The following is a 27,530-nucleotide window of genomic DNA, read 5'->3' as shown; positions in this document are numbered from 1 at the left end:
GCTATATTAACCAGACCATCCCCTGGCACAGTGTTATATTAACCAGACCATCCCCTGGTATGACACAGTGCTATATTAACCAGACCATCCCCTGGCATGGCAAAGTGCTATATTAACCAGACCCTGGCACAGAGCTATATTAACCAGACCATTCCCTGGCACAGTGCTATATTAACCAGACCATCCCCTGGCATGGCACAGTGTTATATTAACCAGACCATCCCCTGGCACAGTGCTATATTAACCAGACCATCCCCTGGTACAGTGCTATATTAACCAGACCATCCCCTGGCACAGTGCTATATTAACCAGACCATCCCCTGGCACAGTGCTATATTAACCAGACCATCCCCTGGCACAGTGCTATATTAACCAGACCATCCCCTGGCACAGTGCTATATTAACCAGACCATCCCCTGGCACAGTGCTATATTAACCAGACCATCCCCTGGTACAGTGCTATATTAACCAGACCATCCCCTGGCATGGCACAGTGTTATATTAACCAGACCATCCCCTGGTACAGTGCTATATTAACCAGACCATCCCCTGGCACAGTGCTATATTAACCAGACCATCCCCTGGCACAGTGTTATATTAACCAGACCATCCCCTGGCACAGTGCTATATTAACCAGACCATTCCCTGGCACAGTGCTATATTAACCAGACCATCCCCTGGCATGGCACAGTGCTATATTAACCAGACCATCCCCTGGCATGGCACAGTGCTATATTAACCAGACCATCCCCTGGCATGGCACAGTGCTATACTAACCAGACCATCCCCTGGCATGGCACAGTGCTATATTAACCAGACCATCCCCTGGCATGGCACAGTGCTATATTAACCAGACCATCCCCTGGCATGGCACAGTGTTATATTAACCAGACCATCCCCTGGAACAGTGTTATATTAACCAGACCATCCCCTGGCACAGTGCTATATTAACCAGACCATCCCCTGGCACAGTGCTATATTAACCAGACCATCCCCTGGCACAGTGCTATATTAACCAGACCATCCCCTGGCACAGTGCTATATTAACCAGACCATCCCCTGGCACAGTGCTATATTAACCAGACCATCCCCTGGTACAGTGCTATATTAACCAGACCATCCCCTGGCATGGCACAGTGTTATATTAACCAGACCATCCCCTGGTACAGTGCTATATTAACCAGACCATCCCCTGGCACAGTGCTATATTAACCAGACCATCCCCTGGCACAGTGTTATATTAACCAGACCATCCCCTGGCACAGTGCTATATTAACCAGACCATTCCCTGGCACAGTGCTATATTAACCAGACGATCCCCTGGCATGGCACAGTGTTATATTAACCAGACCATCCCCTGGAACAGTGCTATATTAACCAGACCATTCCCTGGCATGGCACAGTGCTATATTAACCAGACCATCCCCTGGCATGGCACAGTGCTATATTAACCAGACCATCCCCTGGCATGGCACAGTGCTATATTAACCAGACCATCCCCTGGCATGGCACAGTGCTATATTAACCAGACCATCCCCTGGCATGGCACAGTGCTATATTAACCAGACCATCCCCTGGCATGGCACAGTGCTATATTAACCAGACCATCCCCTGGCATGGCACAGTGCTATATTAACCAGACCATCCCCTGGCATGGCACAGTGCTATATTAACCAGACCATCCCCTGGCATGGCACAGTGCTATATTAACCAGACCATCCCCTGGCATGGCACAGTGCTATATTAACCAGACCATCCCCTGGCATGGCACAGTGCTATATTAACCAGACCATCCCCTGGCATGGCACAGTGCTATATTAACCAGACCATCCCCTGGCATGGCACAGTGCTATATTAACCAGACCAACCCCTGGCACAGTGCTATATTAACCAGACCATCCCCTGGCATGGCACAGTGCTATATTAACCAGACCATCCCCTGGCATGGCACAGTGCTATATTAACCAGACCATCCCCTGGCATGGCACAGTGTTATATTAACCAGACCATCCCCTGGCATGACACAGTGCTATATTAACCAGACCATCCCCTGGCACAGTGTTATATTAACCAGACCATCCCCTGGCACAGTGCTATATTAACCAGACCATCCCCTGGTACAGTGCTATATTAACCAGACCATTCCCTGGTACAGTGCTATATTAACCAGACCATCCCCTGGCACAGTGCTATATTAACCAGACCATCCCCTGGCACAGTGCTATATTAACCAGACCATCCCCTGGCACAGTGCTATATTAACCAGACCATCCCCTGGCACAGTGCTATATTAACCAGACCATCCCCTGGCATGGCACAGTGCTATATTAACCAGACCATCCCCTGGCATGGCACAGTGCTATATTAACCAGACCATCCCCTGGCATGGTGATATATTAACCAGACCATCCCCTGGCACAGTGATATATTAACCAGACCATCCCCTGGCATGGCACAGTGCTATATTAACCAGACCATCCCCTGGCACAGTGATATATTAACCAGACCATCCCCTGGCATGGCACAGTGCTATATTAACCAGACCATCTCCTGGCATGACACAGTGCTATATTAACCAGACCATCCCCTGGCATGGTACAGTGCTATATTAACCAGACCATTCCCCGGCACAGTGCTATATTAACCAGACCATACCCTGGCAGAGTGCTATATTAACCAGACCATCCCCTGGCATGACACAGTGCTATATTAACCAGACCATCCCCTGGCATGGCACAGTGCTATATTAACCAGACCATCCCCTGGCACAGTGCTATATTAACCAGACCATCCCCTGGTACAGTGCTATATTAACCAGACCATTCCCTGGCATGGCACAGTGCTATATTAACCAGACCATCCCCTGGCACAGTGCTATATTAACCAGACCATCCCCTGGCACAGTGATATATTAACCAGACCATCTCCTGGCACAGTGCTATATTAACCAGACCATCTCCTGGCACAGTGCTATATTAACCAGACCATCTCCTGGCACAGTGTTATATTAACCAGACCATCCCCTGGCACAGTGCTATATTAACCAGACCATCCCCTGGCACAGTGCTATATTAACCAGACCATCCCCTGGCATGACACAGTGCTATATTAACCAGACCATCCCCTGGCATGACACAGTGCTATATTAACCAGACCATCCCCTGGCACAGTGCTATATTAACCAGACCATCCCCTGGCATGACACAGTGCTATATTAACCAGACCATCCCCTGGCATGACACAGTGCTATATTAACCAGACCATCCCCTGGCATGACACAGTGCTATATTAACCAGACCATCTCCTGGCACAGTGTTATATTAACCAGACCATCCCCTGGCATGACACAGTGCTATATTAACCAGACCATCCCCTGGTACAGTGCTATATTAACCAGACCATCCCCTGGCACAGTGCTATATTAACCAGACCATCCCCTGGCACAGTGCTATATTAACCAGACCATCCCCTGGCATGACACAGTGCTATATTAACCAGACCATCCCCTGGCACAGTGCTATATTAACCAGACCATCCCCTGGCACAGTGCTATATTAACCAGACCATCCCCTGGTACAGTGCTATATTAACCAGACCATCCCCTGGTACAGTGCTATATTAACCAGACCATCCCCTGGCACAGTGCTATATTAACCAGACCATCCCCTGGTACAGTGCTATATTAACCAGACCATCCCCTGGTACAGTGCTATATTAACCAGACCATCCCCTGGCACAGTGCTATATTAACCAGACCATCCCCTGGCACAGTGCTATATTAACCAGACCATCCCCTGACACAGTGTTATATTAACCAGACCATCCCCTGGCACAGTGCTATATTAACCAGACCATCCCCTGGTACAGTGCTATATTAACCAGACCATCCCCTGGTACAGTGCTATATTAACCAGACCATCCCCTGGCAGTGCTATATTAACCAGACCATCCCCTGGCATGACACAGTGCTATATTAACCAGACCATCCCCTGGCATGACACAGTGCTATATTAACCAGACCATCCCCTGGCACAGTGCTATATTAACCAGACCATCCCCTGGTACAGTGCTATATTAACCAGACCATCCCCTGGTACAGTGATATATTAACCAGACCATCCCCTGGCACAGTGCTATATTAACCAGACCATCCCCTGGTACAGTGTTATATTAACCAGACCATCCCCTGGTACAGTGCTATATTAACCAGACCATCCCCTGGCACAGTGCTATATTAACCAGACCATTCCCTGGCACAGTGCTATATTAACCAGACCATCCCCTGGCACGGCACAGTGCTATATTAATCAGACCATCCCCTGGTACAGTGCTATATTAACCAGACCATCCCCTGGTACAGTGCTATATTAACCAGACCATTCCCTGGCACAGTGATATATTAACCAGACCATCCCCTGGCACAGTGCTATATTAACCAGACCATTCCCTGGCATGGCACAGTGCTATATTAACCAGACCATCCCCTGGCATGGCACAGTGCTATATTAACCAGACCATCCCCTGGCATGGCACAGTGCTATATTAACCAGACCATCCCCTGGCACAGTGCTATATTAACCAGACCATCCCCTGGCATGACACAGTGCTATATTAACCAGACCATCCCCTGGCACAGTGCTATATTAACCAGACCATCCCCTGGTACAGTGCTATATTAACCAGACCATCCCCTGGCACAGTGCTATATTAACCAGACCATCCCCTGGCATGGCACAGTGCTATATTAACCAGACCATCCCCTGGCATGGCACAGTGCTATATTAACCAGACCATCCCCTGGCACAGTGCTATATTAACCAGACCATCCCCTGGCACAGTGCTATATTAACCAGACCATCCCCTGGCACAGTGCTATATTAACCAGACCATCCCCTGGCATGACACAGTGCTATATTAACCAGACCATCCCCTGGCACAGTGCTATATTAACCAGACCATTCCCTGGCACAGTGCTACATTAACCAGACCATCCCCTGGTACAGTGCTATATTAACCAGACCATCCCCTGGCATGGCACAGTGCTATATTAACCAGACCATCCCCTGGCATGACACAGTGATATATTAACCAGACCATCCCCTGGCACAGTGCTATATTAACCAGACCATCCCCTGGTACAGTGCTATATTAACCAGACCATTCCCTGGCATGACACAGTGCTATATTAACCAGACCATCCCCTGGCATGGTGCTATATTAACCAGACCATCCCCTGGCATGACACAGTGCTATATTAACCAGACCATCCCCTGGCATGACACAGTGCTATATTAACCAGACCATCCCCTGGCATGGTGCTATATTAACCAGACCATCCCCTCTACTGGGGGGGGGGGGGGGGGTAGCGATGGGGGATAACTCAGGATACAGTCAGCATATAAATCTGGAACAGTAATGGTACAGGGCAACCCCAAACAGTTTCAGCTGGACTTTCACCTAATCAAAGAATTAGCCCAGCAGGAGAAGCTCTCTCTTGAGAATGATACCCCCACCCCGAGCGGGTCAGACCAGACATCATTATATAACCCCACAGACAAGCAACCCAAAGCGGGAAAGTCAACCTCCCAGCACAGAGTACTCCTCCCTCATTGAAATGAAGGGTAAATTCACCCAGCTGGAGGTAAGGCAGGTGGAGCTGGAACACACTCCAGTCAGCACAAATAACAGTCCAGCTCAACATCACCCCCTCAACCAGACCCCCTCAACCAGACCCGGACAACACCACCCCCTCAACCAGACCCGGACAACACCACCCCCTCAACCAGACCCGGACAACACCACCCCCTCAACCAGACCCGGACAACACCACCCCCTCAACCAGACCCCCTCAACCAGACCCGGACAACAACACCCCCTCAACCAGACCCGGAGAGCCGGAGGTGGAGAGAGACATGTCTGCAACTCTGGACTGTGATGAGACAACATCAACAGGAGAAGGAGCAGAACAGAGCAGTAGAGGAGAGGATCAGACTGCTGGCGGAGAGGGTGAGGGGGATGGAGAGGGTGAGGGTGATGGTGAGGGTGAGGGGGATGGAGAGGGTGAGGGGGATGGAGGAGAGGTTGAGGGGGATGGTGTGTGACAGAACAACCCACAAGACAGCCGGCCACAGCTGTACCCCCTCTAGCACCAGGGTCAGCGTACTCCCTCTAGCACCAGGGTCAGCGTATCCCCTCTAGCACCAGGGTCAGCGCACTCTCAAATGTTGTTTTTTGCCATCATTGTAAACCTGCCACACACACACTATACGATACATTTATTAAACATAAGAATGAGTGTGAGTTTGTCACAAAACCTTTGGATAGTGGGAAGTGACAGAGCTCTTATAGGACCAGACCACAAAATATAATAATCAATAATTTTGCTCTTTATTTAACCATCTTACATATAAAACCTTACTTGTTCATCAAAATTGTGAATAACTCACCACGGGTTAATTAGAAGGGTGGGCTTGAAAGGACACACATAACTCTGCAATGTACCTTCTTATGGCTGGGGGCAGTATTGAGTAGCTTGGATGAATAAGGTGCCCAGAGTAAACTGCCTGCTCCTCAGTCCCAGTTGCTAATATATGCATATTATAGTAGTATTGGATAGAAAACACTCTGAAGTTTCTAAAACTGTTTGAATGATGTCTGTGAGTATAACAGAACTCATATGGCAGGCAAAAACCTGAGAAAAAAATCCAACCAGGAAGTGGGAAATCTGAGGTTGGTCGATTTTCAACTCAGCCCCTATTGAAAATACAGTGGGAAATTGGTCATTTTGCACTTCCTAAGGCTTCCACTAGATGTTGACCGTCTTTAGAAACTTGTTTGAGACTTCTACTGTGAAGGGGGGCTGAATGAGAGGGGAATGAGTCAGAGGTCTGCCAGCAGCCATGAGCTGGTCACGTGCATTCACATGAGAGGTAGCTCCCATTCCATTTGCTTTTCTCAAGACAAAGGAATTCTCCGGTTGGAACATTGAAGATGTATGTTAAAAACATCCTAAAGATTGATTCTATACTTCGTTTGACATGTTTCTACGGACTGTAACGGAACTTTTTGACATTGTCTGCAACTAGTGAACGCACTTCGTGAGTTTTGATTTATTTACCAAACGTGCTAACAAAAGTAGCTATTTGGACATAAATGATGGACATTATCGAACAAATCAAACATTTATTGTGGAACTGGGATTCCTGGGAGTGCATTCTGATGAAGATCAAAGGTAAGTGAATATTTATAATGTTATTTCTGACTTCTGTTGACTGCACAATATGGCGGATATCTTTTTGGCTTGTTGGGTCTCTGAGCGCCGTACTCAGATGATTGCATGGTTTGCTTTTTCCGTAAAGCTTTTTTGAAATCTGACACGGTGGTTGCATTAAGGAGAAGATTATCTATATTTCCATGTATAACACTTGTATTTTCATCAACATTTATGATGAGTATTAATGTAAATTAATGTGTGCTTTTTGTGACTCCACTCTTTGGCTGGAAAAATGGCTGTGTTTTTCTGTGACTTGGCTCTGACCTAACAATCGTTTGTGGTGCTTTCGCTGTAAAGCCTATTTGAAATCGGACACTGTGGTGGGTTGACCAACAAGATTACCTTTAAAATGGTATAAGATACTTGTATGTTTGAGGAATTTTAATTATGAGATTTCTGTTGTTTTGAATTTGGCGCCCTGCACTTTCACTGGCTGTTGTCATATTGATCCCGTTAACGGGATTTCAGCCGTAAGAAGAGAGAGAGAGAGCGAGTGAGCGAGAGAGAGAGAGAGCGAGAGAGCGAGCGAGCCAGAGGAAGTGAGAGAGAGGAAGTGAGAGAGAGGAAGTGAGAGAGAGGAAGTGAGAGAGAGGAAGTGAGAGAGAGAGAGAGGAAGTGAGAGAGAGAGAGGAAGTGAGAGAGAGAGAGGAAGTGAGAGAGAGAGAGAGGAAGTGAGAGAGTGTTCCTACCAGCTGAATGGCGATCATGAGGACGGTCTTGAGGGAGAAGGTTCTGTCACACAGATCAAACAGGTCTTCCAGACTGGGTCCCAGCAGCTCCAGAACCATGGCATTATACTTCCCACAGGGTCCGAAGTAGAATACCTGGGGGACGCCCTCTGGAGATGGAGAGAGACACAGACGGTGAGTAAAACTGAACTGATTTAAAGAAAACAAGATGGTAGGGTTTGGCTAGATAGGTTGTTAGGAAAAAATATTTTGGGGGCAAAATAATGACAATTTCTTCAGCAGGTGAAGAACCAGCTAAAATAAAAAAATGATATTTTTCAGAACCCTGTCTTTCAAAGATAATTCGTAAAAATCCAAATAACTTCACAGATCTTCATTGTAAAGGGTTTAAACACTAGTTCCCATGCTTGGTCAATGAACCATAAACAATTAATGACAGAAGGCAATTAAGGTCACAGTTATGAAAACTTAGGACACTAAAGAGGCCTTTCTACTGACTCTGAAAAACACCAAAAGAAAGATGCCCAGGGTCCCTGCTCATCTGCGTAAACGTGCCTTAGGCATGCTGCTAGGAGGCATGAGGACTGCAGATGTGGCCAGGGCAATAAACTACAATGATTGTACTGTGAGACGCCTAAGACAGCGCTACAGGGAGACAGGACCGACAGCTGATCGTCCTCGCAGTGGCAGACCACGTGTAACAACACCTGCACAGGATCGGTACATCCGAACATCACACCTGCGGGACAGGTACAGGATGGCAACAACAACTGCCCGAGTTCCACCAGGAACACACAATCCCTCCATCAGTGCTCAGACTGTCATGGTCTGGGGCGGTGTGTCACAGCATCATCGGACTGAGCTTGTTGTCATTGTAGGCAATCTCAACGCTGTGCGTTACAGGGAAGACATCCTCCTCCCTCATGTGGTACCCTTCCTGCAGGCTCCTCCTGACATGACCCTCCAGCATGACAATGCCACCAGCCATACTGCTCGTTCTGTGCGTGATTTCCTGCAAGACAAGAATATCAGTGTTCTGCCAGCGAAGAGCCCGGATCTCAATCCCATTGAGCACGTTCGGGACCTGTTGCATCGGAGGGTGAGGGATAAGGCCATTACCCCCAGAAATGTCCGGGAACTAGCAGGTGCCTTGGTGGAAGAGTTGGGTAACATCTCACATCAAGAACTGGCAAATCTGGTGCAGTCCATGGGAAGGAGATGCACTGCAGTACTTAATGCAGCTGGTGGCCACACCAGATACTGACTGTTACTTTTGATTTTGACCCCCCTTTGTTCAGGGACACATTACTCCATTTCTGTTAGTCACATGTCTGTGGAACTTGTTCAGTTTATCTCTCAGTGGTTGAATCCTACGTTCATAAAAATATTTACACATGTTAAGTTTGCTGAAAATAAACGCAGTTGACAGTGAGAAGACGTTTCGTTTTTTTGCTGAGTTAAGAGTGCTAGGAGTCCATTCTTACACCAGGTGAAAAGACCTTGATCTGGGACAACATCAGTAACAAGACAAAGGGACACACACATAAATACACATTTACAAACACTGTTTAGTCACCAGAATGGGTAAGAACTGGACCAACAGTTTCAGTGGAAAGAATGAGGATCTACAACTGTAGCAGTGAAACGAAAATAACATCATAAAATCACCTTCAGACTGCAGTTCTGACAGTCAGACCACCTTTAGACTGCAGCTCTGACAGTCAGACCACCTTTAGACTGCAGCTCTGACAGTCAGACCACCTTTAGACTGCAGCTCTGACAGTCAGACCACCTTTAGACTGCAGCTCTGACAGTCAGACCACCTTTAGACTGCAGCTCTAACAGTCATACCACCTTTAGACTGCAGCTCTGACAGTCAGACCACCTTTAGACTGCAGCTCTGACAGTCAGTCCACCTTTAGACTGCAGCTCTAACAGTCAGTCAGACCACCTTTAGACTGCAGCTCTAACAGTCAGTCAGACCACCTTTAGACTGCAGCTCTAACAGTCAGTCAGACCACCTTTAGACTGCAGCTCTAACAGACAGTCAGACCACCTTTAGACTGCAGCTCTAACAGTCAGTCAGACCACCTTTAGACTGCAGCTCTAACAGTCAGACCACCTTTAGACTGCAGCTCTGACAGTCAGACCACCTATTCCTTTTACAGTACATGACTAAAGGGCTGGTGTTCCTGGGCTGATCCAGCCAGCCTGGTTCATTATGATGATAGAAATACAGGCAATATGATGTCACTGCTGGTGATTCTCTGATCCACCTCTACACAGACGACACCATTCTGTATACATCTGGCCCTTCTTTGAACACTGTGTTAACTAACCCCCAGACGAGCTTCAATGCCATACAACACTCCTTCCTGCTTTTATATGCTAGTAAAACTAAGTGCTTGCTTTTCAACCGACTATCACAGTGCAGGTGCATTTATACGGAGACTTGATTACACACAGGTGGATTGTATTTATCATCATTAGTCATTTAGGTCAACATTGGATCATTCAGAGATCCTCACTGAAAGTAAAGGGGCTGAATAATTTTGCACACCCAATTTTTCAGTTTTTGATTTGTTAAAAAAGTTTGAAATATCCAATAAATGTCGTTCCACTTCATGATTGTGTCCCACTTGTTGTTGATTCTTCACAAAAAAATACAGTTTTATATCTTTCTGTTTGAAGCCTGAAATGTGGCAAAAGGTCGCAAAGTTCAAGGGGGCCGAATACTTTCGCAAGGCACTGTAAGGAATAGGGCTCTGGTCTAAAGTAGTGCACTACATAAGGAATAGGGCTCTGGTCTATAGTAGTGCACTACATAAGGAATAGGGCTCTGGTCTATAGTAGTGCACTATATAGGGAACAGGGCTCTGATCTATAGTAGTGCACTATATAGGGAACAGGGCTCTGGTCTATAGTAGTACCACTACATAAGGAATAGGGCTCTGGTCTATAGTAGTGCACTACATAAGGAATAGGGCTCATGTAGTTATGTAGTTGAGACAGTTTTTATAGTCAACTACATAAGGAATAGGGCTCTGGTCTATAGTAGTGCACTACATAAGGAATAGGGCTCTGGTCTATAGTAGTGCACTACATAAGGAATAGGGCCCTGGTCTATAGTAGTGCACTACATAAGGAATAGGGCTCTGGTCTATAGTAGTACACTACATAGGGAATAGGGCTCTGGTCTATAGTAGTGCACTACATAAGGAATAGGGCTCTGGTCTATAGTAGTGCACTACATAAGGAATAGGGCTCTGGTCTATAGTAGTGCACTACATAAGGAATAGGGCCCTGGTCTATAGTAGTACCACTATATAGGGAATAGTGTGTCATTTTAGATGCATCCTAGGATTCAATACCATATTCTTACAACCTTCTATTGTCATAATTCACTGACCTGAACTCCCCAGCTGTTTATAGAACCTGTACTCCAGGTGGAGCTGTGGGGCCCGGGACTTGATGGGCTCCTGGAAATGAGAAAAACAACATGAGGGTTTAGGGGATAAGTTTAACCACACAGGATGTTGTGAACAGCTAGCAGAGAGTAGGCAGGGAGCATCTTTAGGTCTACGTACAGCTAGCAGAGAGTAGGCAGGGAGCATCTTTAGGTCTACGTACAGCTAGCAGAGAGGAGACAGGGAGCATCTTTAGGTCTACGTACAGCTAGCAGAGAGTCAACAGGGAGCATCTTTAGGTCTACGTACAGCTAGCAGAGAGTAAGCAGAGAGCATCTTTAGGTCTACGTACAGCTAGCAGAGAGTAAGCAGAGAACATCTTTAGGTCTACGTACAGCTAGCAGAGAGTCGACAGGGAGCATCTTTAGGTCTACATACAGCTAGCAGAGAGTCGATAGGGAGCATCTTTAGGTCTACGTACAGCTAGCAGAGTTGACAGGGAGCATCTTTAGGTCTACGTACAGCTAGCAGAGAGTAGGCAGAGAGCATCTTTAGGTCTACGTACAGCTAGCAGAGAGTAAGCAGAGAACATCTTTAGGTCTACGTACAGCTAGCAGAGAGTCGACAGGGAGCATCTTTAGGTCTACGTACAGCTAGCAGAGAGTCGACAGGGAGCATCTTTAGGTCTACGTACAGCTAGCAGAGAGTAGGCAGAGAGCATCTTTAAGTCTACGTACAGCTAGCAGAGAGTAAGCAGAGAACATCTTTAGGTCTACGTACAGCCAGCAGAGAGTAAGCAGAGAGCATCTTTAGGTCTACGTACAGCTAGCAGAGAGTCGACAGGGAGCATCTTTAGGTCTACGTACAGCTAGCAGAGAGTCGACAGGGAGCATCTTTAGGTCTACGTACAGCTAGCAGAGAGTAGGCAGAGAGCATCTTTAGGTCTACGTACAGCTAGCAGAGAGTCGACAGGGAGCATCTTTAGGTCTACGTACAGCTAGCAGAGTTGACAGGGAGCACCTTTAGGTCTACGTACAGCTAGCAGAGAGTAGGCAGAGAGCATCTTTAGGTCTACGTACAGCTAGCAGAGAGTAGGCAGAGAGCATCTTTAGGTCTACGTACAGCTAGCAGAGAGTAGGCAGAGAGCATCTTTAGGTCTACGTACAGCTAGCAGAGAGTAGGCAGGGAGCATCTTTAGGTCTACGTACAGCTAGCAGAGAGGAGACAGGGAGCATCTTTAGGTCTACGTACAGCTAGCAGAGAGTCAACAGGGAGCATCTTTAGGTCTACGTACAGCTAGCAGAGAGTAAGCAGAGAGCATCTTTAGGTCTACGTACAGCTAGCAGAGAGTAAGCAGAGAACATCTTTAGGTCTACGTACAGCTAGCAGAGAGTCGACAGGGAGCATCTTTAGGTCTACATACAGCTAGCAGAGAGTCGATAGGGAGCATCTTTAGGTCTACGTACAGCTAGCAGAGTTGACAGGGAGCATCTTTAGGTCTACGTACAGCTAGCAGAGAGTAGGCAGAGAGCATCTTTAGGTCTACGTACAGCTAGCAGAGAGTAAGCAGAGAACATCTTTAGGTCTACGTACAGCTAGCAGAGAGTCGACAGGGAGCATCTTTAGGTCTACGTACAGCTAGCAGAGAGTCGACAGGGAGCATCTTTAGGTCTACGTACAGCTAGCAGAGAGTAGGCAGAGAGCATCTTTAAGTCTACGTACAGCTAGCAGAGAGTAAGCAGAGAACATCTTTAGGTCTACGTACAGCCAGCAGAGAGTAAGCAGAGAGCATCTTTAGGTCTACGTACAGCTAGCAGAGAGTCGACAGGGAGCATCTTTAGGTCTACGTACAGCTAGCAGAGAGTCGACAGGGAGCATCTTTAGGTCTACGTACAGCTAGCAGAGAGTAGGCAGAGAGCATCTTTAGGTCTACGTACAGCTAGCAGAGAGTCGACAGGGAGCATCTTTAGGTCTACGTACAGCTAGCAGAGTTGACAGGGAGCACCTTTAGGTCTACGTACAGCTAGCAGAGAGTAGGCAGAGAGCATCTTTAGGTCTACGTACAGCTAGCAGAGAGTAGGCAGAGAGCATCTTTAGGTCTACGTACAGCTAGCAGAGAGTAGGCAGAGAGCATCTTTAGGTCTATGTACAGCTAGCAGAGAGCATCTTTAGGTCTACGTACAGCTAGCAGAGAGGAGACAGGGAGCATCTAGGTCTACGTACAGCTAGCAGAGAGTCGGCAGGGAGCATCTTTAGGTCTACGTACAGCTAGCAGAGAGTAGGCAGAGAGCATCTTTAGGTCTACGTACAGCTAGCAGAGAGCATCTTTAGGTCTACGTACAGCTAGCAGAGAGTCGACAGGGAGCATCTTTAGGTCAACGTACAGCTAGCAGAGTCGACAGGGAGCATCTTTAGGTCTACGTACAGCTAGCAGAGTAGGCAGGGAGCATCTTTAGGTCTACGTACAGCTAGCAGAGTTGACAGGGAGCATCTTTAGGTCTACGTACAGCTAGCAGAGTCGACAGGGAGCATCTTTAGGTCTACGTACAGCTAGCAGAGTAGGCAGGGAGCATCTTTAGGTCTACGTACAGCTAGCAGAGTTGACAGGGAGCATCTTTAGGTCTACGTACAGCTAGCAGAGTCGACAGGGAGCATCTTTAGGTCTACGTACAGCTAGCAGAGTAGGCAGGGAGCATCTTTAGGTCTACGTACAGCTAGCAGAGAGTCGACAGGGAGCATCTTTAGGTCTACGTACAGCTAGCAGAGTTGACAGGGAGCACCTTTAGGTCTACGTACAGCTAGCAGAGAGTAGGCAGAGAGCATCTTTAGGTCTACGTACAGCTAGCAGAGAGTAGGCAGAGAGCATCTTTAGGTCTACGTACAGCTAGCAGAGAGTAGGCAGAGAGCATCTTTAGGTCTACGTACAGCTAGCAGAGAGCATCTTTAGGTCTACGTACAGCTAGCAGAGAGGAGACAGGGAGCATCTAGGTCTACGTACAGCTAGCAGAGAGTCGGCAGGGAGCATCTTTAGGTCTACGTACAGCTAGCAGAGAGTAGGCAGAGAGCATCTTTAGGTCTACGTACAGCTAGCAGAGAGCATCTTTAGGTCTACGTACAGCTAGCAGAGAGTCGACAGGGAGCATCTTTAGGTCAACGTACAGCTAGCAGAGTCGACAGGGAGCATCTTTAGGTCTACGTACAGCTAGCAGAGTAGGCAGGGAGCATCTTTAGGTCTACGTACAGCTAGCAGAGTTGACAGGGAGCATCTTTAGGTCTACGTACAGCTAGCAGAGTCGACAGGGAGCATCTTTAGGTCTACGTACAGCTAGCAGAGTAGGCAGGGAGCATCTTTAGGTCTACGTACAGCTAGCAGAGTTGACAGGGAGCATCTTTAGGTCTACGTACAGCTAGCAGAGTCGACAGGGAGCATCTTTAGGTCTACGTACAGCTAGCAGAGTAGGCAGGGAGCATCTTTAGGTCTACATACAGCTAGCAGAGAGGAGACAGGGAGCATCTTTAGGTCTACGTACATGTAGTAGTATCAGGGGATGGGCGATTTTACGATGGCATCATCTATCGTCGATGGTGAATCACAATGTCACAAAGGATGGTTCAGCATACCGTAAAACGTCAATTAAACACTGAGTCTCAAATAGCAGAATGTCCCTTTAAATAGCCGGGCAACGAGACACATTTCAGCAAACAAACGCCTGTTTTAACCAAATGCTGGGGTCTAAATGAATAGCTTACGAGGCTTGATGTTTGATTTGTTACATTACTCAGTAATGGCTTGAAAAATTTTTTGGGCAGTCATCCATTTTTTGTTGCCAGAAAGAAAATTCTAGCCATCTGGCTGGATCTCTAAGCTGGAGCTGCCTGAGCTGACCTCTCTCTCGGTGTCTGTGTGCGTCATGCATGTCTATGGTGTACTATGTATGCGACCTGAGCCACTTTGGTTCTGAAATCACCGTCACACACTTATGAATCAAGATTTAACTTTACATTTTGTTTGCAGATTGTTTGAGCTCATAATGTATCAATGTTTATAGTTTACAAAATAGCTATGACATAAACAATGAATATATATATATATATATATATATATAGCACAACTGTGGATTTCACACCTTCACACCTCAAAGTCAAAAAGGTTTTGACCGCTTGGAAGTTAATGAGCTGCTTTTCTCCGTACGCCTCGTGACCATGCAGTACGCCTCGTGACCATGCAGTACGCCTCGTGACCATGCAGTACGCCTCGTGACCATGCAGTACGCCTCGTGACCATGCAGTACGCCTCGTGACCATGCAGTACGCCTCGTGAAAGTGCAATGATCAACCCAGTACATCTAAAGCAAAACAAATCACAATATACACTGATTGTTTAAAGCAAAACTATAAAAACTATTGCCAACGGTAAACCTGAACAAGTTACTAAATAAATAAAGCCTAAAGAAAATGAGAATGAAAATAACCTAAATTAATGCAAATGTCAAGTTAGACAGAATCTTTTATATCCTACAAGTCCCTCAAACTCCACTCTTGACCTCTTAGTCAGTTCCAGTGTTGTCACTCTTCCCCTCTAATCTGGGACTGATTTAAACCTGGGACAACAGATCAACCCCCCTCCTGTCTCTGCCAGCTCCTGTCTTGTACAACAGATCAACCTGTCTCTCCCAGGTCCTGTGTCATACAACAGAGCAACCCCCCTCCTGTCTCTCCCAGGTCCTGTTTCGTACAACAGATCAACCCCCCTCCTGCCTCTCCCAGGTCCTGTCTCGTACAACAGATCAACCCCCCTCCTGTCTCTGCCAGCTCCTGTCTCATACAACAGATCAACCCCCCTCCTGTCTCTCCCAGGTCCTGTTTCGTACAACAGATCAACCCCCCTCCTGCCTCTCCCAGGTCCTGTCTCGTACAACAGATCAACCCGAATACCCGAGCAGACAAGGTGAAAGATCTGCCTGTGCGCCCTTGAGCAAGACACTGAACCCTAATTTGCTCCAGGGGTTCCATACTATAGCTGACCCTGTGAAACAACACACTTCACTGCACTTATCTGCAGTGTGACAAAACATTTTTTATAATCAGGTAGAACAGAAAACCAGCTGTACTCCGGACCTCATAGGGTATTGAGTCAGCTATCCTCCCAACACCCGACCGCTTGACCCACCCTGGCCCCGCCCCCTTGACCCACCCTGACCCCGCCCCCTTGACCCACCCTGGCCCCGCCCCCTTGACCCACCCTGGCCCCGCCCCCTTGACCCACCCTGGCACCGACCTGTCCTGGCCCCGACCCCTTGACCCGCCCTGGCACCGACCTCTTGACCCGCCCTGGCCCCACTCTCTCATTCACAAACCCATGTTAAGTCATGGGTATTAAGGCACTGGAAGCTGTAATGCATGCATGTTCTTTTTCATAATGAATTATATAACTATAATCTGTTTGAGGTAAATCCAACCCTCAGATCACACTCATGAGAGAGAGAACAGATAGAGAGCTAGAGATGAGTCAGAACTATTCCTAAAAACAGTCCCTCAAAATCGGTTTTCCGATTAATCATTTCTTTATTTCATTATTAATTTATTAACAAAATCAATTTCAATCACGGTGTACCTCATTCTCAATATAGGCTAGGTGCAGTAGGTCAGATTGTCATCACCTGCCCTGGACCAATAGCTGACAGGCCCTGTCAATACTTCATTTAAACCAACAATATTTATCATTGTTGGTTTCCAGATACATGTAGTGACTTACGAGGTAGAATTTAAAAAGAAAATGTCATGCAGCTTGACGACATGAACAATGAAAGACGACACAACTCTACGAGGATCTAGCACAGACGAACCCGTCTGACCTGGCCCACGGGGCCACAGACGACCCCGTCTGACCTGGCCCACGGGGCCACAGACGACCCCGTCTGACCTGGCCCACGGGGCCACAGACGACCCCGTCTGACCTGGCCCACGGGGCCACAGACGACCCCGTCTGACCTGGCCCACGGGGCCACAGACAAACCCGTCTGACCTGGCCCACGGGGCCACAGACGAACCCGTCTGACCTGGCCCACGGGGCCACAGACGAACCCGTCTGACCTGGCCCACGGGGCCACAGACGAACCCGTCTGACCTAGCCCACAGGGCCACAGACGAACCCGTCTGACCTAGCCCACGGGGCCACAGACGAACCCGTCTGACCTGGCCCACGGGGCCACAGACGAACCCGTCTGACCTAGCCCACAGGGCCACAGACGAACCCGTCTGACCTAGCCCACGGGGCCACAGACGAACCCGTCTGACGTAGCCCACGGGGCCACAGACGAACCCGTCTGACCTAGCCCACGGGGCCACAGACGAACCCGTCTGACCTAGCCCACGGGGCCACAGACGAACCCGTCTGACCTGGCCCACAGTCAGAATAATGGTGCATTATTTAAGGAGCAGGGTGATATTTGAGGCAGACATGCTCTGGGGCCATACTGAAGGAAGCTCTGGGGCCATACTGAAGGAAGCTCTGGGGCCATACTGAAGGAAGCTCTGGGGCCATACTGAAGGAAGCTCTGGGGCCATACTGAAGGAAGGTCTGGGGCCATACTGAAGAAAGCTCTGGGGCCATACTGAAGGAAGCTCTGGGGCCATACTGAAGGAAGCTCTGGGGCCATACTGAAGGAAGCTCTGGGGCCATACTGAAGGAAGCTCTGGGGCCATACTGAAGGAAGCTCTGGGGCCATACTGAAGGAAGCTCTGGGCCATACTGAAGGAAGCTCTGGGGCCATACTAAAGGAAGCTCTGGGGCCATACTGAAGAAAGCTCTGGGGCCATACTAAAGGAAGCTCTGGGGCCATACTGAAGAAAGCTCTGGGGCCATACTGAAGGAAGCTCTGGGGCCATACTGAAGGAAGCTCTGGGGCCATACTGAAGGAAGCTCTGGGGCCATACTGAAGGAAGCTCTGGGGCCATACTGAAGGAAGCTCTGGGCCATACTGAAGGAAGCTCTGGGCCATACTGAAGGAAGCTCTGGGGCCATACTGAAGGAAGCTCTGGGGCCATACTGAAGGAAGCTCTGGGGCAGACACGCTCCTGGGCCATACTGAAGGAAGCTCTGGGGCCATACTGAAGGAAGCTCTGGGGCAGACACGCTCCGGGGCCATACTGAAGGAAGCTCTGGGGCCATACTGAAGGAAGCTCTGGGGCAGACACGCTCTGGGGCCATACTGAAGGAAGCTCCGGGGCCATACTGAAGGAAGCTCTGGGGCCATACTGAAGGAAGCTCTGGGGCAGACACGCTCCTGGGCCATACCGAAGGAAGCTCTGGGGCAGACACGCTCCTGGGCCATACTGAAGGAAGCTCTGGGGCCATACTAAAGGAAGCTCTGGGGCCATACTGAAGGAAGCTCTGGGGCAGACACGCTCCGGGGCCATACTGAAGGAAGCTCTGGGGCCATACTGAAGGAAGCTCTGGGGCAGACACGCTCCGGGGCCATACTGAAGGAAGCGCTGGGGCCATACTGAAGGAAGCTCTGGGGCAGACACGCTCTGGGGCCATACTGAAGGAAGCTCCGGGGCCATACTGAAGGAAGCTCTGGGGCCATACTGAAGGAAGCTCTGGGGCCATACTGAAGGAAGCTCCGGGGCCATACTGAAGGAAGCTCTGGGGCAGACACGCTCTGGGGCCATACTGAAGGAAGTGTTATATAATAACAAGCAGGGATTATTAGAGCTAGATGACATAATGGCAGATTAGATGATTAATCTAATGACATCAGTCAGTCAGTACATGCTGCTGGAATATGAACCAGAGCATTACTCATCTGGGAAGCATTACCAGTGAAACAAAACGTTGAATCACAGTCTAAGGTAGGACCTGTGTACCACTTTTAAAATATAACTGGTAAGATTTAATGGAGGGGAACAATATGTTCTGACGTGCAATCGCAAAGGTTCCAACCTCACTATTCACTAAGTAATAAAACTGTGTGTGTGTGTGTGTGTGTGTGTGTATATACATATTTTCCTACATTATCAGGACCAGAATGTCCCGACAAGACACCAGAATGTCCCGACAAGACACCAGAATGTCCCGACAAGACACCAGAATGTCCCGACAAGACACCAAAATGTCCCGACAAGACACCAGAATGTCCCAGCAAGACACCAGAATGTCCTGACAAGACACCAGAATGTCCCGACAAGAGACTCAGTGGTCTAGGGCACTGCATCGCAGCACTAGCTGTGCCACCAGAGACTCAGTGATCTAGGGCACTGCATCGCAGCGCTAGCTGTGCCACCAGACACTCAGTGGTCTAGGGCACTGCATCGCAGCGCTAGCTGTGCCACCAGAGACTCAGTGGTCTAGGGCACTGCATCGCAGCGCTAGCTGTGCCACCAGAGAGTCAGTGATCTAGGGCACTGCATCGCAGCGCTAGCTGTGCCACCAGAGACTCAGTGGTCTAGGGCACTGCATCGCAGCGCTAGCTGTGCCACCAGAGAGTCAGTGGTCTAGGGCACTGCATCGCAGCGCTAGCTGGGCCACCAGGCACTCTGGGTTCGCACCCAGGCTGTCGCAGCCAGCTGCGACCGGGAGGCTCTCGACCTTTGTCTCTCCCGAGCCCGTACAGGAGTTGTAGCGATGAGACAAGATAGTAACTACTAACAATTGGATACCACGCAATTGGGGAGAAAAAGGGGGTAAAATTCAACAAAAATAGGGCTTTCCTCACCATCTTAAATAAGCATGCCCCATTCAAAAAATGGAGAACCAGGAACAGATATAGCCCTTGGGTTCACTCCAGACCTGACAGCTCTTGACCAGCACAAAAACATCCTGTGGCGCTCTGCATTAGCATCGAATATCCCCGTGATATGTCTCTTTTCAGGGAATTTAGGAAAGCAAAGGCTGGCTTTCTCTTTCTCAAACAGAAATGTGCATCCTGTAGCAAACTTCAAAAGGTTCTGGGATACTGTAAAGTCCATGGAGAATAAGAGCACCTGCCACTGCACTGAGGCTAGGAAACACTGTCACCACCGATAAATCTACGATAAACGAGTATTTCAATAAGCATTTTTTCTACAGCTGGCCATGCTTTCCACCTGGCTACCCCAATCAACAGCTCTGCACCCCCCACAGCAACTTACCCAAGCCTCCCCACTTCTCCTTCACCCAAATCCAGATAGCTAATGTTCTGAAAGAGCTGCAAAATATGAACCACTACAAATCAGCTGGGCTAGATAATCTGGACCCTCTCTTTCTAAATTTATCTGCCGCAATTTTTGCAGCCCCTATTACCAGTCTGTTCCAACCTTTCGTATTGTATGAGATCCCTAAAGATTGGAAAGCTGCCGCGGTCATCCCCCTCTTCAAAGGGGGAGACACTCTAGACCCAAACTGTTACAGACCTATATCCATCCTACCCTGCCTTTCTAAAGTCTTCGAAAGCCAAGTGAACAAACAGATCACTGACCATTTTGAATCCCTCCGTACCTTCTCCGCTATTCAATCTGGTTTCCGAGCTGGTCATGGATGTACCTCAGCCACGCTCAAGGTCCTAAACGATATCATAACCGCCATCGATAAGAAACAATACTGTGCAGCTGTATTCATTGACCTGGCCAAGGCTTTCAACTCTGTCAATCACCGCATTCTTATCGGCAGACTCAACAGCCTTGGTATCTCAAATGACTGCCTCGCCTGGTTCACCAACTACTTCTCAGCCATAGTTCAGTGTGTCAAATCAGAGGGCCTGTTGTCCGGACCTCTGGCAGTCTCTATGGGGGTGCCACAGGGTTCAATTCTCAGGCCAACTCTTTTCTCTGTATACATCAATGATGTCGCTCTTGCTGCTGGTGATTCTCTGATCCACCTCTACGCAGACGACACCATTCTGTATACTTCTGGCCCTTCTTTGGATGCTGTGTTAACTAACCTCCAGACAAGCTTCAATGCAATACACCTCTCCTTCCATGGCCGCCAACTGCTCTTAAATGCAAGTAGAACTAAATGCATGCTCTTCAACCAATCGCTGCACGCACCCGTTCGCCCGTCACTATTCTGGACGGTTCTGACTTAGAATATGTGGACAATTACAAATTCCTAGGTGTCTGGTTAGACTGTAAACTCTCCTTCCAGACTCACATTAAGCATCTCCAATCCAGAATTAAATATAGAATAGGCTTCCTATTTTGCAACAAAGCATCCTTCACTCATGCTGCCAAATATACCCTCGTAAAACTGACCATCCTACCGATTCTTGACTTCGGCGATGTCATTTACAAAATAGCCTCCAACACTCTACTCAGCAAATTGGATGCAGTCTATCACAGTGCCATCCGTTTTGTCACCAAAGCCCCATATACTGCCCACCACTACGACCTGTATGCTCTCGTTGGCCGGCCCTTGCTACATATTTGTCGCCAGACCCACTGGCTCCAGGTCATCTATAAGTCTTTGCTTGGTAAAGCCCAGCCTTATCTCAGCTCACTGGTCACCATAGCAACACCCACACTCCAGCAGGTTTTTCTCTCTGGTCACTGATCTTCCCAATTTCGTTTGCAATTAGCATTAGTTAGCATATTTCTAACAAATTCACTATTACTTGTTTAATTTTATTACCCAAATGGCTTTTTTTATTTTATTTTGGTGCCCACTTCTGTACGAAACTGTAATAGCTTAAATCCCGGAGTGAGAGAAGGACGGTATGAACATATGGATACCACCACACAGGCTTTTACTGTTCGTTACTCGTCTTGTTGGCTGAGGAAAAGTACGTGTGGACATTTATTCTAACATGGGCAAAGTGTGAGGTAAGGACACACGTCACCTAAATCAGGTTACGCAGTCATGCATATGGGTCCAGTAAATTTCTGAAATGTCCGGGACATTAAAATGCTGCCGGTCAAATGTCCGACATCACATGGTCCTAATAGAAACCCTGGCGTGTGTGTGTGTGTATCTGTTAGTGTTAGTCTCACCAGTTTGATGGCCACATATTCATTAGTGTACAGGTTCTTCCCAAGGCGAAGCTCTCCAAAGTTCCCACAGCCGATCTTCTTCCCAACCCGGAAGTTAGGGCCCACCATGAGCACCCCAGAGTTGCTCCCCGAGCTGCGACTGCTATGCCCCGACCGGCTCCCTCCAGACTTTGACATCCTCTTCCCTTCCTCTGCCTCCCCCTTTCCTCCTCCTCCTCCTCCTCTCTTGTCAAAGTCCATAAGTTTGTGGTACACTGGTCTCTCCACGATCACTCCACTGCCATGCAGTCCTCAGAGCCGCCAAAACATGCACCAGACCGGCAGGGGGCGTGGAGGGGAACAGAGCACCTCACACTGAGCAGGGGGAAGTCCTGAAAGTGTGTCTGCATATCATTTATATTTAGCCTATGGACCTCAACGGTTGAGCTGATAACTACTAATTAAGCCAGCAATAGTGAGAATAAAGATCTGGTGAACTGATCCGGATCGGGCAGCCGTCTTCACGGTCTCTCCGCTCCTGGTGGTCTGGATTTGGGAATCTCACCCTCTCTTCTCCAATCACCAACAACAAAGCTGTATCTCAACCCAGGACTGGACTCACAGGCTCACACAAACAAAGTAGACTATCCTAGCTAAAAGGTAGGAAGAAAGGCTCTCCTAGCTAAAGGTAGAAAGATGCTCCTGGCTGTGTGGTTGATGTGGGCGTCGTCCTCCAGCGCCCACTCCTGGTGAGGTTGTGAATGTGCAGTCATTCCCAGTGGTCTGATTGTTCCCAGACCACTTCTCCACCAGGTCTCTGATTGGACCGAGACAGACAGGCTAACAAAGCAGCTCTACCTCTCACTGAAGAACACCTGGGGAAAGAGACAACGAGACAGAACGTTAACCAACCATTTCAAATCTGGGGATACTGAATTAATCTACGGGTTGGCATGCACACATAAAAGGCTAAGAATGCTATAGTAAAGGCCTAACAATGCTATAGTAATAGGCTAACAATGCTATAATTCTTCAACATGTGACAACATAGTTCTAGTAAATAAATGCATTATTGGTTTAGTTTTGTTGGTGAATTAACTTTCAGAAGAAGGGTATTCGTTTGTTATCCTAAGTACCGTGTTGTCCTCAGGAATCATTCCAGGAAGGAACTTCTTGTGAAACTGAACGATAAACTAAATCTGCTGAGAACTACAATAACAAACAGTGCTGTATTAATCCAGGCTAACAAACCCACATTCATCTGAATCAGGCCTAACTTCTAACACATCCAGTCAACAGGCATGGCTACGTCCTCAATCGGCCCCTATTCCCTACGAGCCCTGGTCTAAAGTAGTGCACTATGTAGGGAATAGGGTGCCATAAGGCTCTGGTCTAAAGTAATGCTCTATGTAGGGGATAGGGTGCCGGAGGTCTCTGGTCTAAAGTAGTGCACTATGTAGGGGATAGGGTACCATAAGGCTCTGGTCTAAAGTAGTGCACTATGTAGGGAATAGGGTGCCATAAGGCTCTGGTCTAAAGTAATGCTCTATGTAGGTGATAGGGTGACATAGGTCTCTGGTCTAAAGTAGTGCACTATGTAGGGAATAGGGTGCCAGCCCTGATCTAAAGTAGTGCACTATATAGGGGAATAGGGTGCCACCCTGGTCTAAAGTAGTGCACTAGGGTGCGAGCCCTGGTCTAAAGTAGTGCACTATGTAGGGAATAGGATGCCATAAGGCTCAGGTCTAAAGTAGTGCACTATGTCGGGGATAGGGTGCCATGTGGGAAACCTCCCTCCCACGACAGATCTGTCTTCCAGATATAGGTCCTACACACAGACATGTGATTTCTACTAACTGTTGTTTGAGCACAAGCTTGAACTAAACCCAGCAACTAGAGAGTCTGAGTCAGGTGAACAAATGACCAAAGAACAGAAATCACTAGAATAGGTCTAGTTGTCTCTTAATAATACCAAGCACAGCAGTAAAATACCAATGCCAACACAAACCTTTCACTGGGAAGTTAAAACAAATTTAAAAAAACAACACAGCAAAACTTTAACCAAAATCTACATTTTCCTGATTGGTTAGCTAATTCTTTAAAAAAAATAGATAAGAACTCTTGCATGTCGAAAGACCCCAGAGCATCTAAAGTCTGATGTTTAGAAACGAGAGCCCATCCTGCAGTTACACCTGTATCAATTTAGCAGTGGTGGACAGAGAGGAACAAGGCCTCCATATAACCTCTTGACAGACAGACAGACAGAGACAGAGAGGAACAAGGCCTTCATTTAACCTCGACAGACAGACAGACAGAGACAGAGAGGAACAAAGCCGTCATATAACCTCTTGACAGACAGAGGAACAAGGCCTCCATATAACATCTTGACAGACAGAGAGGAACAAGGCCTTAATTTAACCTTGACAGACAGACAGAGACAGAGAGGAACAAGGCCTCCATATAACCTCTTGCTTCTGACATAATACATCTGATCGGTTGAGACAGATTGAGTAGCAGGGTAGGAGTCAATTCCATTTCAATTCCAGGCAATTAAGGAAGTACACTGAAATTCCTGTTCAGCAGGAACATTTGAAATTGGGTTAACTTTCTGAATTGACTGGAATTGAAATGGAATTGACCCCAACCCTGCAGAGTAGAATCATCACAACACCACAGTATGACTCAAATGCAGACCTTCCTCCATGTGCATCGGATTTCTGTGGCGTGCAGCAAAGCCACTAATTGTGCCATCCACATCCAGCCGAGTAGGCCTTACGCCAGAGAGAAGTATGGGGTTACTTCATATACCACATTTCAGACTGTTTAGGACCCCTAGGGCTGGGAAGACACCAGTATCGTGATACTCATTAGTATAGTGGCAAGGAAACAAAACAGAAAGTGGCATTACCTTCGTTGGGAAAACAGCCCTAATGTTGGAAACAAACATCATTATGTTGCCATCCAGAATCACATTTATTTCCCAAGCTATCACACCCAATATTTTACATACAGCGGTTTCCAAAAGGAACATAAAGTTAATTTTTGCCATGAGGGGGGGGATAGTGTTTCACTGGTATGTCACAGCCCTACATGACTCTGTTGGTTTCACATCAGCATAAACAAGAGCACTGCCAGGGGAATCCACAGTCTTCATTAAGCCTCTAAATGTAATATCTATGTGGTTTAGGAATAAGATTGCTTAGTAATCAGACTTCAGTGCTACTGCCAGTGGGGTATCAGCCTAAATAAGGCTTTAGACAAGAGAGTGGCATGGGCAAAGACTGGGGAGCAGACCGGGGAGCAGACCGGGGAGCAGACCGGGGAGCAGACCGGGGAGCAGACTCGGGAGCAGACTCTAGGAGAATATTACAGTTCTTGCTAAAATATTGTGATATGTTTACAAGCCTACCTACAGTCTAGCTACCTACAGATTTGAAACTACAGTAGCTAGCTAGTTTGAAAGTATGAATATACTAACACAGACAGCAACCAAACAAGTAACTATTAAGCTCAAGACTAACTAGATTAGCTTGATTATCAGTAGATTGCATCTAGGTAGCTGGAAAACACTCTTACTGTAAAGGTTTTGGTCATAATAGGCGAGTTAGCAATCGACTTATGTCCAAGATAACTAACTAGCACCTGGCTTGCCTAGTTAGTCAAAATTATTGTGTGATCTGTGCGTGTCTGTTTGGCATTACCGATACACCATTGTATTAAACAAGTTATTAAAACCTGACTTGATTCCTTTTTTTTTTTATTACCCAGGTAATGTATCGTTTAGGGCTGTGTTTACACAGCTTCAACAAGTTAACCACGGCTAGATAAACTAGCTAGGCCTGAAAACACTTCACCTGCTCTCCTAGTTACATATTGTAATGTTACCTAACGACAGCCAGCTAAGTTAGCAAGCTGCCTTCCCGTCCTGGCATTGTTGTCGTAGTTGACAATGGATTATATAACAGCTATAACGTTACAATTATAAAAAGCAAAAATATAAGATTTAGCTAGGGGGTTTTGGCAAAGAATGTTCACGTTAGGGTTAGCAGTAACTGGTTGTCGCGGCTAAAGTTAGTTAGCCACCAAGCTAAAGTTAGCTATGAAAAGGCAGATTCATTTGCACTCACTCACTGTTTACTCGCTGTAAATATACTTTTTGTTTTCTTTTGTTCTACTGTACGTTTTGTTTATTCCATGTGTAACTCTGTGTTGTTGTATGTGTCGAATTGCTATGCTTTATCTTGACCAGGTCGCAGTTGCAAATGAGAACTTGTTCTCAACTAGCCTACCTGGTTAAGTAAAGGTAAAATAAATCACCTTTTGGTTAACTAAATGTTATCAAGCTGTTGCTACGTCCAAACCAATTAACGGTAACTTAGTTAGCAAGTAACCTGCAATGGGATGTCTAGTTAGTTAACCAACCTATCAAAAAATGCAATTACAGTAATATGTACATTTGTCTTTTGCTAACTAGCCTAGCCTGCGGTAGATAATCACAAGTCAGGAAGTTAGTTGGAAATAGCAGGTGATTTGTTGTCGCTGTGGCCCCAGAGAGGCAACTTTTATACGGTGAGTTTTTCGATGGTAAATAAAATATTTTAAAAAGGTGTAAAAAAAATAAAAATTAAATACTTTTTATGTTTAAAAATGAGCAACAACATGAATATTTCCCCCAAGTACAAAAAAATAATAATTAATAATAATAACACGGCAACTCCTTAATCCGTAACTTTACCGTGGAGAACGATATGCACATTTCCTTCAACACATCAACATATTTTTTTTGGGGGGGGGGCAAAACAAACGAAGAGACTAAATCGTTTACCTTCTCCTGTTCTGTTTTGTTTTAAGACACGGAAAATTCCAAATGTATAGTTTATGTGATTTTCTTCAATTTACTCCTCTCTCTCTCTCTCTCTCCCTCCTTGCCTGTCGTCTCTTTGGCTAAATCTCGCCACTGCCGGTAAAAAAGAAGGCAACAAACCGAGCAGGACATTTTGCTGCAGCGCCGCTGTTCATCACCGGTCCAATGTGGTGCCACAATAAGGATTAGCAACAAAATAGTGGAATTTGCGGTTCGTCTTCAAAATAAAAGTCTCACATTGAAACTGATCTACACAGATACTGTACAAAAATGGTGGAATAATGTCCAGAATAAACCCCTAACCCCTCCTCCCCAGTATAGTTAGGCCCTGTCCTGAATAAACCCCTAACCCC

The 27,530-nt window shown here is 47.3% G+C and overlaps 1 protein-coding gene across 3 annotated transcripts in view; it reads right to left on the bottom strand.

Annotated features, from left to right (window-relative positions):
• The window catches only part of LOC110508263 (casein kinase I), a 50,871-nt gene extending 23,520 nt beyond the window's left edge, over positions 1-27,351 (bottom strand). Inside the window, exons 1-4 of one of the 3 annotated variants that reach the window (XM_036966118.1) lie at positions 27,139-27,351; positions 22,335-23,188; positions 11,372-11,441; positions 7,963-8,111 (exon numbers count right to left, since the gene is read on the bottom strand). In XM_036966118.1, coding sequence (XP_036822013.1) covers positions 7,963-8,111; positions 11,372-11,441; positions 22,335-22,574 — 459 coding nt within the window. In that variant the 5' untranslated portion in view covers positions 22,575-23,188; positions 27,139-27,351. Of the gene's footprint in view, positions 1-7,962; positions 8,112-11,371; positions 11,442-22,334; positions 23,189-23,449; positions 23,730-27,138 lie in introns of those variants that run through there. The other 2 variants (XM_036966120.1, XM_036966119.1) reach the window with 2 other exon arrangements.
• Between the last annotated feature and the right edge of the window lie 179 nt (positions 27,352-27,530).

The sequence above is a fragment of the Oncorhynchus mykiss genome, chromosome 28, assembly GCF_013265735.2.
Source record: "Oncorhynchus mykiss isolate Arlee chromosome 28, USDA_OmykA_1.1, whole genome shotgun sequence".
NCBI lineage: Eukaryota > Metazoa > Chordata > Actinopteri > Salmoniformes > Salmonidae > Oncorhynchus > Oncorhynchus mykiss.
This window is presented reverse-complemented; position numbering and strand designations above follow the sequence as displayed.